At 40.5% G+C, this 15,168-nt stretch overlaps 1 protein-coding gene across 2 annotated transcripts in view; it reads right to left on the reverse strand.

Annotated features, from left to right (window-relative positions):
• Nucleotides 1-205: 205 nt before the first annotated feature.
• SULF2 (sulfatase 2) overlaps nucleotides 206-15,168 on the reverse strand; it is a 136,139-nt gene continuing 121,176 nt past the window's right edge. For both annotated transcript variants that reach the window (XM_051976527.1, XM_051976528.1), the window contains exons 12-21: nucleotides 12,932-13,160; nucleotides 12,592-12,688; nucleotides 10,710-10,804; nucleotides 8,771-8,830; nucleotides 7,420-7,589; nucleotides 6,548-6,690; nucleotides 4,825-4,948; nucleotides 2,925-2,958; nucleotides 2,619-2,669; nucleotides 206-1,042 (exon numbers count right to left, since the gene is read on the reverse strand). In XM_051976527.1, coding sequence (XP_051832487.1) covers nucleotides 1,012-1,042; nucleotides 2,619-2,669; nucleotides 2,925-2,958; nucleotides 4,825-4,948; nucleotides 6,548-6,690; nucleotides 7,420-7,589; nucleotides 8,771-8,830; nucleotides 10,710-10,804; nucleotides 12,592-12,688; nucleotides 12,932-13,160 — 1,034 coding nt within the window. In that variant the 3' untranslated portion in view covers nucleotides 206-1,011. The remainder of the gene's footprint in view (nucleotides 1,043-2,618; nucleotides 2,670-2,924; nucleotides 2,959-4,824; nucleotides 4,949-6,547; nucleotides 6,691-7,419; nucleotides 7,590-8,770; nucleotides 8,831-10,709; nucleotides 10,805-12,591; nucleotides 12,689-12,931; nucleotides 13,161-15,168) is intronic.

Consider the following 15,168-nt stretch of genomic DNA (forward strand, 5'->3'; position numbering starts at 1 on the left):
AAGCAAAACAAAACAAAACTACAAACAGACGGCTAATACAATGGTTTGGGTTTGTGAACAATACAATACTCACACTAAAAAAGTTTCTGTACAAATAGGATTTCATTAAAACTTAGGACATACATTAACTGCATTTTCTTTGCAGTGCTTTAAAAATGGTCATTCCTGGAAGTATGTGGTAACAAGGCAACATTAAGAAACGGTATCTGGGCATTCCACAATTTATTGACAAAAAAAATCTTCACAACTTTAAAGAATTTCCTCGTGACTTGAACGGTATTGAATATTTATTTACACTGCCCATCTTGAAATTGATAATTGATGTGTAATAGGTTGGTCATACATATATACAGTGAGCTAAAACAGTTTCCTCAGAGGAAACAAGAAACGGTGATTGTGTGTCCACTTTTGTCCAAGTGCTCTTGAGTCTTTTGTGACACCTTTTTACTGGTAATCTTCTACTTACTGCTTACTCTGATTTTAAGCAAAAAGGAAAAAAAAAGTCCATTTTTCTAGGTGCAGTGTTCCTGTTTCACTTGACTTGATAGATAGAGCCTTCTTTCTCTGCCTGTTAATACGCTTTATGAAGTAAGGGTTTTTGAAATAGGGTTTCACTGTAGTTTTAAAAATTCTTGTGGATTTTGCCCTTGGGGGATTTTCAGTGTTGGATACCGTATGACACTTATAGTTTCTTTTTCGCTTTAGCAACTCAATGTTAGTGGTGACTTCTTGGAATAAAAATGCTTTTTGTGCAGCTGGTGAGGTATATAGTCCAAAGCAAAAGCAGGTGTGCCAGTGGAGTTCTAAAAGGATCCCTGTTCTTTCTGGATGTCCTCTAGAATCCACTAGATCTCTTTATAGCATGTTAACAGTGGCATATTCTACCTACCTCAGCCCCAAAGTTTTCCAGTACAACAGTGGAAGTCTTACTGAAATCATACACAGTATCTGTAAAAGTTTGGCTTTCTGGCCAGTGGACATCTTTCTTCTCTGAGAACCAGCTTTTGGAGCTTAGCCCTCCCATCCTTCCCATAGTTGTCCTCTGTTGGGGGGGGAAAAAGAGTATCAGTATTAGGATGCTGTATTGTTTGCAGATGTTCTGTTACTCTCTAACAAGTCTTAGTTTTCTTAAATTTGGGAAGAAAACTATTTGTTATGTAACAAAGATAGATGAGAACCTTTTTATACTCCTAAAATGATGATTATCAACATTATCAAATATGTTTTTTTTACTCCATCCTAACTTTTAATCAACTAATATTTTTATAGTCTATAGTCAATTCTCCTATGTGTACTTAAAAATCATCTCAGCATTGCAAAATTGTGCAGTTAAAAACCATGGGGCTTATGGAAAAAATAGGATTAGAGCACAAGGCTCAAGAACATTGTTGGTGGCACATACAAAAAGAAAAGATTGTAATTTAATAAAGCAATGTTTTATTCATGTTAAATAGTTAAGAAATACATAAATACTACAATAAATAATGGCAGATAAAAAGACTCGAAGTTTGCTTGTAGAAGTGGGGATTGGAAAGGTTGCATCTTATGAATTATTGTAAAGTAGTACAATTTTCTATGTTTTTTCTGTTTCTTGTGGAAGAAAACAGACATAAGCAAACTTAAAATACAAAGATATAAAATGGTTTCCTCAGAGGAAAAAGAAAACAGTAATAACTGCAGAATTTTATTCAAAATATTCCCTAATATATCACTTGAGTTAGAGTAAAGTTCATGCTTTTGAAATAAGTATTATAGCAGAACTCACTATTATTATGCTATTAAAATCAGGTATTTAATTCCAGCACATTTGCAGTCTTTTCAATATGGATACTTAACCTCAGGCCGAATCATCCTGTTTGATTATACTAAAAATGTTAAGGTCATTTGCGTTATTGTCCTGCCATTAATTGCCCACAGGATTTATTTAAATCCACTATGTCATTTTAACATAGTAGAATGACATCAGAACTAAGTTGAGGGAATGAAGATAAATGCCACAAGCTTAAAGCTATGCATATCATTGTGATGGTGGGGCAGTAGACACTATATTATTTTAGAGTCTTACACTAATGCTTCCTTTCCATTGTCTTAGACTTCTATTCTTCCTACTCCCCAGTAAATAGAGTATTTAAATACATTTTCAAAAGGGAAAGAGATGGTTTCATATAACTCCCACTTTTAGAAAATGCTATGAGCACACAGGGATCCCTGATTTCTTGGTGCAGATACTGCATCCACAACTTGGTAGGTTATCTTGAAAACATTCACTCTGAAGCTACATGTTTCTCTGAACTTGACTAGGCAGTTAGTTATTCTTTGGATCCAAGGAGACACCCCCAACTTACATCTGAAGCCTTTCAAAATGAATATAGGACTTGCCTGGGTTTGTATTCTGCTTGGCATAGCTTTGGGGATGCAAGATTATTGCTTGAAAATAATTTATTTTCTTTTATGAAAATGTTACATTTCTTGTTTTGCTTAAAATAGTTTTAAAATGAAACAAAAGATATATTTTTTTTTCATGTCATTTGGGGGCTAGACCAGTGGTACTAGAAGCTGAAACATAGCAAGAAAACCAGAAGGATTGCAAAAAGAAACAAGAATTACTGTGTACTTACAGTGACTTAGAAGGTCTTTTCATGTCAGGCCATTTTCGACGCTGAAACTGCCTAGGTTTTCAAGAAATTAAAAAGAAAAGGAAAAAAAAAAAAGTTAACAACCACCAAGAAGAAAAAAGTCCAAACCATCCCAAAAAGGAATGAAAAGTAACAATTAGAAGTGAATAATCCCTAATTTGGAGTCATGGCAGAGATGTGGAAATTCCACAGAGGAAAGAAGAGAAGATTATTTCAAAGTGGAGTTGGGAAAACAATAGGAAGAAAACTTTTATATTTATTTAAAATTTAGAGAAAAAGTGAAAATACCTGTATTGCTCATAGCTTCCCCCATCTTTAAGTCCTAAATGAGAGGGAAATAAAGAGATTGTCAGTGGATATCCTGGAAAAACTAAAGACTGCTCACAGATTAGAAATAACCGTCAAACTGTAATCAAAGTGAAGAAGAGATCCCAAAACTAAAAAAATCCTTGAAGGAGAAAAGCTCCTTCAACTCAGCCTCAGTGAGGGATCCCACTGAGGGAAACAAGACAATTTCATTCTGTTATCTAGGTGGGGTTGGTTCAGTCCTGAGTAAAAGAATTCCAACCCTATTCAATTAAAGAAATTAATTCAATTCTATTCAAATTCCAACTCAAGCTGAAACCCAGCTTGTAGTTGAGCCCACTTGGGACTCCATCCACTAGTCCCCTTCAGTTTGTACCCAAAGCTCCTATTATAAAAGAATCAATTTCAATCCTCTCTTTGCAGAGTTCTAAACATGCCAAGCTATGCCAAGGAAGCCTCTGCCCACTGGATAATATTCTTTTCTAGGGCTACCCTCTCTTTATCTTCACCTATTTCTAACCTTACTTCCCAATACCTATAATACACCTTTTATCAATCTAGGTTTTCAGGTCCATAAATTCCTTTACAGAGAATCTCTGCTCCTTCAGAAGGGGGTTCCCCCAAACTCCCTACCCTTGTGCTGAATCCCAAGGGGGTGCAGGGGAGCCACACCTCTTCATTTGGTTCCCTGAACCCTGAACCTGCCACTAGACCTTTTCATTTAACTCCCTGACCATCAGAAACCCTAATCTCATTTTGGTTCCCTAAATCTAGACTATGATTTCTTATGAAAGGGAACCCCAAAACCTAAACCTCATCTTATTTTGGTTCCCATACTAGGAGCCCCAAAACGACTTCACCTCACAAAAGGATCTCTCTTCTACTTTTATTGGTAATTTGTGTCACTTGTATTTGTTGGTTCAGTGACTAGTTGGAAACCTATCCTAAGATTTAGGTTTTAAAAGGATTATAGAGATAATCTCTCTCAGATCCCTAATTTTTATAGAAGAAAATGTGGTGGGCATATTTTAAAAGGGCAGGATTCTACATCATTGCTCCGGTGGGCCAAATACTAGCTTTAGACACATAGTCTATGTAGAACTTGAGCAGGGATCTGGTACATCTTACTAGTACCTCAAACATGAGTAGCAATTTTCTATTGTAGTTAGAGATCCATTTTCCTTGGTTCCAGGATTAGTAGCCTATTGTAAAAAATCATGGAATTCTGATAGTATTGTCATCTATTCAATTCATTTGGGGAGGCAATGGACTCTTCTGGAAGAGACATTGCTTAGTCCCTGACAACAGTTTTCTTACAGTCGTTAGGGCAAAGACTAGAAAAGACTTCCTTCCTATTCTAATGCAGTTTTTAGTAGTTGCTTTGGATAGAGGTTTTGTCTTTATCTTTGGTTTGAGTTCTCATTGCTTCAGGACTGTGATCTGATTTGTCTTAACACAATGAAGGAATAGCGGATGTTATCCTCAATAACTGTAACTTTAAGGCCTTTTTTCTCTGTCTGTTCTTTCTCATCACTTTTCATTTGAGACTATTCTGGAATGGGGAAACAGGCCTCTTTCAGTGTCTTTGCTTCCTTTTTCATGAGTTGTATCTTGAGGAAAGGCTGATTTAGGGTGATCTGGCAAATAAATTGGTTTCATTTAGCCAAACAAGTCTCTCTAGCCACCTTCCCCCCAAAGAAGACATTATTGTACTTTCCAAGTCACACTGTCTAAGAAAGAGACTGCTACTACAATTTGAGAGTATGACTGCTCAAATAACACTATCACCTTAAGGCATTAAGGTTCCCTGGAGACTGTTTATATAATTGGGGACAAGAGCAAGATATTGGAGTTCAGAGAGAAGATGAGTTAGAATACTTACCAAGGTCCATGTTTCGAGTTCTAGGGTTGCATTGTTTGTACCCCTTGCAGCTCCGGAGCTCCATAAGCTGTACATGCAGTTGATTGAGAATATCTCGATCCAGTGTATTCACTGCATTAATCAGCTTGTGATTATAAGAAAAGCAAGTTGTTAGAAAAAACATTTTAAGGCTGAAGCATTTTCTTCCATTGTTGTCTTGTGTCAACTTTTACTAACTTAATTGGTAAAAAAAAATGTTCTGTAAATCTTTCTTTGGCTGTCATTCTGGTGAGTAAACTGTGTCCCCTTTAATCTTTTTTTGGGGAGAAGGGTTGGAAAAGAATCTTTGGGAGGTCTCATACCCTCAGGCCTCTGGGAGAGGCACACCCTTCCCATCCATAAAAGAAAGTCCTAGATAAGTAATCTCATTGAATTCAAGTAATCTCAGTTCAATTTAAATCTCAGCCTGGGGTATGGTCTATGCCCTATTGAGTTGAAAATTACTCTCTCAGATTCATGGGGAGATTCCCTGCCCTCCCTATCCCCACTTCTGGCCCATAGACTAAAGCAGTCCCAATATATCTAGCACTGTATGCTCAGATATTTCCTAGAACTCCTAACAGATTTGCCACTGATGAAGATATTTTTTCTCAGTGTAAATTCATCTTTGCTAAAACCTTTGCAAAATTATTCTAATAGGATTTTGCCCACTAAGAAAACTGTCAGTGTAATAAATCCATTCTTGTCACAGATCTCAAGCCTGTATTCATTGGGGTTTTCAAATTCTTTCACAAAGCCTGCAACTGGCCAAGGGGATCCCATTGCTGTGAGGAGATTTCTCAACCTTCAATTCTCACAGCTCAACACTGGTATAAATGGAAACAAATGCTGGCTTTGAATCTGGACTGTACCAGTATCTGTGTGACCATGGGGAAAAATAATACTTGCTTTACTTACTTTAAAAGGATTATGGGGTATTAGAAGGGAAACATTTTGTGAACCTTAAAATAATTACAACATGAACAATAGTACTAGTATTACATTATTCATTGCATCCACTTGATCAGGTTGGGTTCTACATACTAGCTAGTTCACTTGTGAGCACTGTAGTTTAACCTTCGAAGCATCAGGCCTTTTAATATGTGAAAACATCCTTCTGCATTTTAAAGGTTTTATTTTGGAAGCCAGCTATATAAACTCAGTGAGCAGCAGGGATATAGCATTGTGGATGGAGAGAAAGCTTTCTTCAAAGTGTTATTTCACGTGCCACCTCCTTTGAGAAAATTTCCCTGACCTCATCTAGTTGGAAGTGTGCTTGCCCTTCTCAAATTGGTTCTCTCTGCTGAACAACATATCCCCTGAGTAAAATATACTTAATTTTATTTTTGTATTGCCAGTACACTTACACATTGTAGGTACTTAATAAATGTTTGCTGAATTTAAATCAAAAATTTAACAAACATGCAGTTCATTCCTATCCAAGTTACTGATAAAAAATATTAAACTACACAGATTCTTGGAATCCTCTAAACTGACCATAAGTCATTGGTGTGACTCCTCTTGGAGTGAGTTCCTTAGCTGCTTGACTTGGCTATATAACAGATTTCATCACCCAATGCCTCTTATTCAATTGTGTTTGAACCCTGCAGTAGAAAGTTGAAGCCCAATGTCTACTCCTTGCTTTTTATTGAAAATTACTTAATATAGGTGAGATTGGAAAGACTTAAAATAGTGAATCCTATACCTGGTAGGGATCAGTGTTGAGATCAAAATATTCCAGGAAGCCTGTAGCAAATTCACAGAACAGGAAATTGTGTGTTTCGTTGATTGTCCTCATGCACCAATATGTGTTGTTGTTGGCACTGGTACAGGCACAGAAAGGCCCCACTGCAGCCAAAAAAATAAATAAATAAAAGAAGTAGCATGAGCCATTCTGCAAGAGGTAAAGGGCGGGGGACAGTGAACTTGTTTCGTTAGAAATATGGCATAGGAACAGCAGAGCCTAATCCTTACCCCCTGGATATAGAATTTGCCTTTAGATTTTATCCTTGGGATCCCAGCAGCTTAGAAATTATTAAGGTATGGAACCTAAGCTGAACAGCTGCAGATGAGAATGATAATTTAAATGCTTTCCTCCTTTCTTTGTTGCTCCTCTGACCCTTAGATGGTCTAGGACTTGTGTGGTAAAAGGGAATAAGTTTCAGATTCAGACTCTCATCCCAGCATTAATTCTTAGTTGACTTGGAGCATGCTATTTCCCTCTTTCTTTATCGTTTCCTTCAGATGTTAAATAGGGACAATAACCCATTGTACTTTATTTCCTTTTCATCCTCTTCTTCTCTCCAGTTGGAAATTGTGGCTAGGAGAGACTGTCTCTTGCTCAAAATGATATAGTAAATGACTGAGTGGGGCACTGGAAACTGGGACTGTGGACTCCAAGTCCAAGTACTTCTACTATCACACATAGTTATGAGGGACAAGCTTCAATCATACATATGACAATATGGAGCAGGCTTTAAGAAATTTTAGGAGAAAAACTTTGCCACACCAAGGACTCAAGAGGTAATATGAGTTGCTCATAGCAGCTGGGATTCAGAACCCTTTGGGCTCACTCACACGTCCACAGAGGAGCTGTCTGCCAGTGCTGGTTGTCGTGGGTGAAGCAGGTAAGTCCGGGCATGCTGCAGGTATCATTGTTCTTCAATCTCTTCAACAGCTTGCGGAGTTTCTTCTTTCTTTTCTGTTCTCTCAGCAACCACACCTTGTCTTTCTCCTGCATGACTTTCCTGGGTACAGCAGTGGGGAGGGGGAGGAAAAGGAGGAGAGAGAGCTGAAGATATTGCCTACCATACAGTTTAACCCAGTATCCTCATAAAAAGTGACCTATTCTATTCTGTTAGATTACTCTAATAATCTACTGGATTAACTCTAGCTGGATATCAGAGGAGAAAGTATTGTGGCAATTATCTGACCTCATTCTGACAGAAGAAACAGTCCTAGAGAGGGACTGGTTTAAAGTGACACAAAAGAACTAAGATTAGAATTACAGTTCTTACTGCTATCAACTATAGTTGGCATTTGAAAGAATCTGAACAAGGATTCTTACAAGGTGTTAAGTCAATGAAATTGATAAAGACAATGGTTATCTAGTTTAGCATTTTAGCTTAATAGTTCTCTAGTTCAGTACATGTACTTAGTCCTTAACATAGTTCTACAAGATTCATACCTAAGAGAGCATATAAACTGGGAGCCTCAGCCAGAGTCCGAGCTAGAGAAGGCAGAGGACTGGAGGCGGGAGCTCAAACTCTTGGAAACAAGGAGAAAGATTCACTCCATCTTCATCAGCCTTGTGGTGGCTGGCCTGGCCTCCTTAACTTCTCCACTGAAACCAAGACTCCAGAAAGCCTCTAAGAAAGCTAGCCCAGGCAAGGAAACTAGATTGTGAAGGACATAATTAAGGCTGGTCTGGCTATTCTTGTGGTGATTAATCTGCTGAAAGGAAGGCTGCTCCAAAGACCTCCAGAAAACCAAACAAGTACACTAGAATGGAATTTTCCATTTCCCCCATTTAATCCAGTTCTCAGATTTATTTCAGCACATTCCAGACTGGTGTATTGTCCTTTTCTCCCTTATTCATGAGTGCCCACACTTTGGAAAGTTGTAACCATTTTTCAGTCAACTAAAAGGCAACCAATCAGACCCCTTTTATGGGCCTATGAGGGAAATCCTGAACTTGAGTTGAGAAGAACTTTAGAGTACATTCAGACTCTTCTTGAATCTCTCTAACAAAGAGTTTTCTTTTGAGATGAACTCCTATAGAATGTAGAATAGGAAATACCATGGGATGTTATTTAAGAAGAAACAGTATCCTCAAGTCATGATCATTTTTCTTTTTGACTCCCCTGCCAAGGAAACCAGGCAGTAGGTCTGAGTCCTGAAGTCTCTCCCAGAGCCAGTTGCCACTTACTTGAAAGGATGCAGCATGGAACTTTTGTGCTTGAGTCTGCCCTTGTGTTTAGCCTGGTAGCTGGAAAACAGAATTTGCATATAAAAGCTGCTAGACTTTACAGAGCACACTTGACTCCTTGACTACACCCCATATTTTTCTCCTAGGCTGGATCAGCTTTTGGACCCAACAACCCATGTATACCTATTTATCAGATTATATATTAGAGTATCAAATCAAAGTCTAATCCAGCCCAACAAATTTTTAATAAGCCTGTTCACCAAATTGATCCTTATAGATATTGCATTTGTAACCCTTCACTATCCTATTTGCCTTCTAGACACTTTCCAATTTATCAATAGTCTTCCCCAAATGTAGCCCCTAGAAATACAATACTCCAGATGTTGTTGCTGAGGCAGAACACTGGAGGGAGAGTATCACCTCCTTATGCTTGGATACTATATGTTTTTAATTTTCATTTGGCTAATCCAGTAAATACTGACTTATATTGAATTTGTAGTACAATAAAAAGCAAACCTATATCTTGTCCAACGAGTCATAGTCATGCTTCTTCCTCCCCACCCCCACCTCGGACCTAAGATTATTAAATTAAGTTTTCATCTAATTAAGTCCAGCCCAGTAGTTTAGCCTAATGATATCTTTTTGAGGCCTGATTTGTGTTATCCAGCCCCTTCGCTATCCCTCCCCCAGCTTTGTGTCATTTGTATATTTGATAAACAAGCCATCTCTGCCTTTCTCCAAGTCATTGAGTAAACAGTAAGATAGCATGAGTCAGCACAGATCTCTGGGGGGCCTTCCATTGGAGATCTCTTTTGAAGAAGGGATATGATTTGATATGGAGGCATTAATAACTCCCTTTGGATCCAGCTGATCACTAAGAGTAATATTAGATGGATGGTTACTGATATCCCAGGGTATTCACTCCCTACAGTCCCCAGGAGTAGTTCTTATTTTGAAACTCAACCCGTAACATTAGCCCCAGAATTCAAGCAGTGAGTTTTCCTAAGTGATTCAAACAATTCATTCCCTTCAAAGAAATACAAGTAAGTTTCAGCTCCAGGTATCTGGAATCAGGGTTATAATGCATGGGGACCTTGCCGTGGCCCCAGTGGGAAATGTACCAGACCAGTAAGGGGGAGACCAGCCTGGGCTCTCTTACTAGAACAGGAGTCATTTTCCCCGGCAGACCTCGGCCTCTCAGTCCAAGATTCCTTCCAGGTTGGGGTGTTGTATTACTTCTATGACCAAGGTAATAGTGACCTCTAGTGCCGCTGATCATGTACAGCAAAATCACAGCCAGTCAGAAAAACAGCTGAAAGGTGGGGCCCAAATATCCAGTGACTCGCGTATTGATGTCATGTTTTGCAATCCAGAGTTTTTCCCTCAAAACTACTCCGGGAAGGAGGCGTTTTTGGAGGCTTGAGTGCAGTCTAGTTTGGCCGCCCCGTATTTTGGGGCCAGATAGGGGCCAGATTCAGTAGAGACGACCCCAAACCTGAGAGCTGTCCTCCTGCGGGAGACGGGTGACAACTGTAGCCTGAGCCTCTGTTGTGGCAGGGAACCTGCAGTGCCGGGTCTGACAGCCTGAATTTAACCCCAAGATAGATGGCTGTCCTCTGCAGGCAAAGGCACTCTTCTCACGCTCAGGTCATTTTGCAGAGTGACTTGAATCTGAGGTGATGTTAAGGTTGCTCAGAAGACATCACCCCTATCTGGTAGGAGGAGTAGGGCCCACACGGTGAGGGCTGCTAATTGCCTGGGAATCCTTTACCTATCTCATAAAGGGATCCTAAGTCTGGCCTTTTAAAAAACTCTCTCCCCTTTGTTTCCAGACAGAGCTACATCCAACAATATTTGCAACTTTGAACTATGTTGCCCAACTTTCCCTTGCCATCCCCCTGAAGTATCCAATAGCCTCAAAGCCATGGCTGCCCCCTACCTCATCTTACTGCAGTCACATTCTTCAGGTCTCTTCTTCTTCAGATGACCTCGAACTTCCCGAAGGTTCTTAATCTTGTTTTGGAGCGTTTCAATCTGGACATAGAGGTATACAAATCAAACATTTACTGATAATAAATCATAATTCCACAACTCCCACAATCACTTAGGAGACCCCAAATGGGATCGTGAGACCCACAGTTTAAGAAGGCTCGGTATAATTTGCCCAAGGTCATATACCTAGTAAGCGTTGGGCTTGGGATTTAAACTCAGATCTTTAATGTTCTTCTAGGGGCTGAAATGATTTTACTCTCTTATTCAGTAAATCCCAGTGGCTCCCAATTTCTTCTAGGATAAAAAAAAATACATGACTCTGGCTTTATAATCCCTTCCCCAGTCTGACCCCACTATATTTCTAGCCTCATTATACTTTATTCTCCTTTCCACACTATTATAAAAGCCAACTATTTGGTCTCTTCCCACTCCTTCACTCAGCTGTCAAACAATTTTTCCTAATGTGCAAGTCTGACCTTGCCATTTCCCTATTCAATCAACATAGGCTTTGTGTTGCTTCCAGAATAAAATAGAAAAATCCTGTTTGGCTTTTAAAGCTTTCTATAATCCAACCTTAGCCAACCTTTCTTAACCTTCCCCAACTCACCTTTTTGTGTAATGCAATCCAGTGACACTGGCCGCCTTGTTATCCTCAAAGGCGCCTCTCTCCACTCTGGGCATTTTCATCGGCTGTCACCAGTGTCTGGAACGCTCCCCCTTCTTAAAGCTACTTTTCTGGTTTCTTTGGCTTTCATTAAATCTCAGCTGAAGTTCTACCTTCTCCAAGAAGGCCTCCTGAGCCTCCCTAATGCTAGGGCCTTCCGGCATATCTTGTATGCACTTTTGCTTTGTACTTAGTTTTGCATTTTGCACAGTGTCTTCTCCCATTAGACTGTGAGCTCTTGGAGCCCAGGGATTTGGGGAGGTAGGACTGGTTTGTTTTTTCCCTTTTCTTGGTATCCTCAGTCTTGCCACATAATAAATGCTAATGGCTTGAGTCAATGATTCTGCTCAATTAGGCTTTTCTCTGTTCTTCACACACAGTACCCCACCTTGGGCTCTCTCCTCTGCCTAAAATGCACTTCTTCCTCACCTGTGCTTCAGGGAATTCGTTTCTTCCAGATTCAGGTCTCCAGTACCATCTTCTACCTGAAACTTTTCTAAACCCTCCAACTGCTATTGCCCTTTATCCTTAACTTTGTTTTTATATTTCTTTTGCATTTATTCTTATATCTCGTCTGTATATTCCCTGACAGATGGAATTTTCTGTTCCTCAAGAACAGAGAGTTTCACTTTTGGTCTTGGTAACCTGAATTCCTGGCATGTAATGCGTGCTTAATAAATATTTTTTGATTGAGAATAGTTGATTATTATACACGTGTGACCTTTTCCTTTGTTCCTTCCAAGGCATCTAGGTCACTCAGTGGATAGAGTATTAAGGCTGAAGTTGGAAAGGCCCAAGTTTAAATATGACTTCAGACATTTACCAGCTATCTTGATTCTAGGCAAGTCACTGAGTGGAACATTCCAGACAGTTCCCCCAGATATAAAATAGAGAAAATAATACCTACCTCACAGGGTTTGTAAATTTACCCTTTTTCCCCTCACAATGCCTGGTGCGTAATAAGTGCTTTTCCTTCTCTTTTCCCTCCTCCAAGCCTATTCAAAAACGTCCATTTCTTCCTCCCTCTACCTCCTCCACCTAGTGCACATGTCCTCCAGCAGTGACCCTTCCACCCTCCGGTTCCTGGTTGTGCACAGATAGCCCTGAGGTTGGTCCTGTGTTAGAGAAGGGAGGAGCCTCAGTGACGGAGCCTGGGGCCACTCACCTCGTGGTCAATGTGCAGTTTGTGATCTTTCCAGGCCTGCAGTGACTTGTACAAGTCTAGGTCACACTGGACAGTGTCATTTTCCAGGATATAGCACCTGTCCAAATGGAATGGAAGAAAGAGACTGGATCGCTGAATGGAGAAGAGAAGCTCCTCACCCGCTGGCTTGCACTTTTTAAAGCTTCTGACGAAGACTCAGTCATCGTATGGCCAGACTGAGTCCCTCTCCACCCCCTCACCCTCCATATAGCCCTGACTCCAGGGCTTCCTTCCCATCTCTCCCCGTCCCAGAGAAGCTGCAGAGCCAGCCCTGAGGGGGCTGCCTTGGAACCAACCTTACCTGTGGGTTACCTTGATGAGGTTGGGGGCCATATACTCCTGCAGGTCCCCAGTGCCGCTGAACTCGCTGCCCCCATCTTTCTCCTCCTGGTCCTCGGGGGCCCCTCCAGTCTCCAGCCTGTGCCGCTTGCTGATATTCCTAGGCTGTAGTCCCAGGCTGTAAAGATCCCCCTCCAACTCAATAGAGACGGAACGGATCGAGCGATTCCGGATGTAGCTGGCCTTGTATTCTACAAAGGGAAGGCGTCTGCAGTTATTTTTCAGGACCAATCTGGACCAGTCTGTTCATCCTCATCCCTCTTGAGATTGTAGACTCCTGTGTTATTTTTCTAGCTCCTCCTTATACGTCCTCAGTTTCCAGAGAAGGAAATGGAGGCCCAAAGGAATTACTAAGTAAAAGCACCAGGTTTTAAAGCGAGGTCCAATCCGGTGCTTTATTTGGAATATATATTCTAATGAGAGACTCTTTGTTATGTCTATTGGGTCATTTTTTCCCCTCCACATCCTCTAACTTACTCTTTCCTCCTCCTCCACCTGCCTCATCATCCTATGTTTACCATGATTAGGTAAGGTAGCATTCCTTCCAACTGCTAACAGATTCTCTCTTTTCCCTTTAGAAAATAGGCTTGTCTTTAAAAACAACAACAAAACTAGAAATCAAATCCTATAGTCAGAGAATTTTTTTTTGGGGGGGGGGATCTTGAGAATCATTTAGTTCAGTGCATCTGTATTGCAGGAGAATCCTTTGTACCCAGTTAGTGAAAGTGCCTTGCTTAAAGCCCACCTTCTATAGGCGGCTTTTTTTTTTTTCTGGTCTTCCTAGATACTAATCCAAACTTACCTTTTCAGATTATCTACCACCTGTTCCCTATTCATCTTGTAGGTACATAGTTCTTGATCTGTTGCATTCTCTCATTAGAATACATATTCCTTGAGGATGGGGATTAAGTATATTCCTAGCACTTGGTGTATTGCCTGACACATAGTAGGTACTTAATAAATGTTTGTTGATCGAGTTTGCTGATTGTTCATAGCCCCACAACAAACTATCCAGGCCTCCTGTCTGCCAGTTCCATAGAGTCTTTCTTATCAACCAGTAACATAGAAGGGAGGTTATGGTATTCACCTTATTGTCCCTTGTTTCCCTAAGTTTCAAAAGGTCAGTGAGTGTCTCTTTCTTTTTGCATGTAGTTGGTCTATGGGAGATGTATGTGCATGTGTGTGTGTGTGTGTGTGTTGTGGAGGGAGGCGAGTAAAGGGGAAGGAGCCCAAGGAGGCCTGAGAAATACTTAGGAAGAAAACCTAGGATGATGATTAAATGTGTGCTTTGTACTTTTCCCATGTCCCCTGCTCCCAGCTCCCCTGGCCCAGGGTGGGAACTATTCAGGGAGTTTTGTTCTAATGAAAAGTGAGATAAAGTAATAATGAAATACAGATTAAGCACTTATTATGTGAAACAAGTACAAAAGGGAACAGTTTCTTCCATTAAAGATCATATATTTTAAGACAGGGATAAAGGATGGTGGCTTAGAAAAAGAGTTTTAGTTGGAAAGTTATGGGTATAGATGGTAAATGGATCCTTAGGGCAATTAATTGGTACAGACTTTGCAGAAATAAAGGTTGGGTTGATTTAATGACTATTTCCAGAGTTGCCAAGAGATGGAAAGATGGCGGTGTCAAGGAAGACTGAGGTATTGCAAGAAGATGGCGTGGTTAAGCAAGGTTGGTTGGCCAGGGCCAGATAAATACAAATATAGTGAGCTCTCACTGTCTGTGCAGCCCAGCCTTGGGGAAGAAACCAGCTGAGGGGATGGAACACAAGGAATTCAGACCCAGAATCCTCCAGTTTCTGAGCTGCCTCCCTTCGCTCACTTCACTGTTTTTACCTAGCTGTCCCCTGCCATCAAGTCCTTGAAGGAGCCCTCATTCAGAGAGGGTCTGGTGGCAATGATTCATACACATAAAAAGTTAATGGGTTATTATGAACTCATAAACCCTGGCTCTGACAGGAACAAAGACCCAAGCTGTATGTTCCATTAACTCCTGGAGAGCCCCCATCACTCAGCCGGTGTCACTCCTCTGGGTCCCTGATGAGGCAGCTTTGCTCCTTTGTGGGGTGGCTGAGCCCCAGTCTTCCCTTTGACATTTAGCTGGTAGACAGTATGAACTGGGCTCGACTGAAGTGGGCTGGTATAATGGATTTCTCCCCTGGAAGGATGCAAGCTTCTTGAAGAAGAC

Source organism: Antechinus flavipes, chromosome 2, assembly GCF_016432865.1.
Source record: "Antechinus flavipes isolate AdamAnt ecotype Samford, QLD, Australia chromosome 2, AdamAnt_v2, whole genome shotgun sequence".
Lineage (NCBI taxonomy): Eukaryota > Metazoa > Chordata > Mammalia > Dasyuromorphia > Dasyuridae > Antechinus > Antechinus flavipes.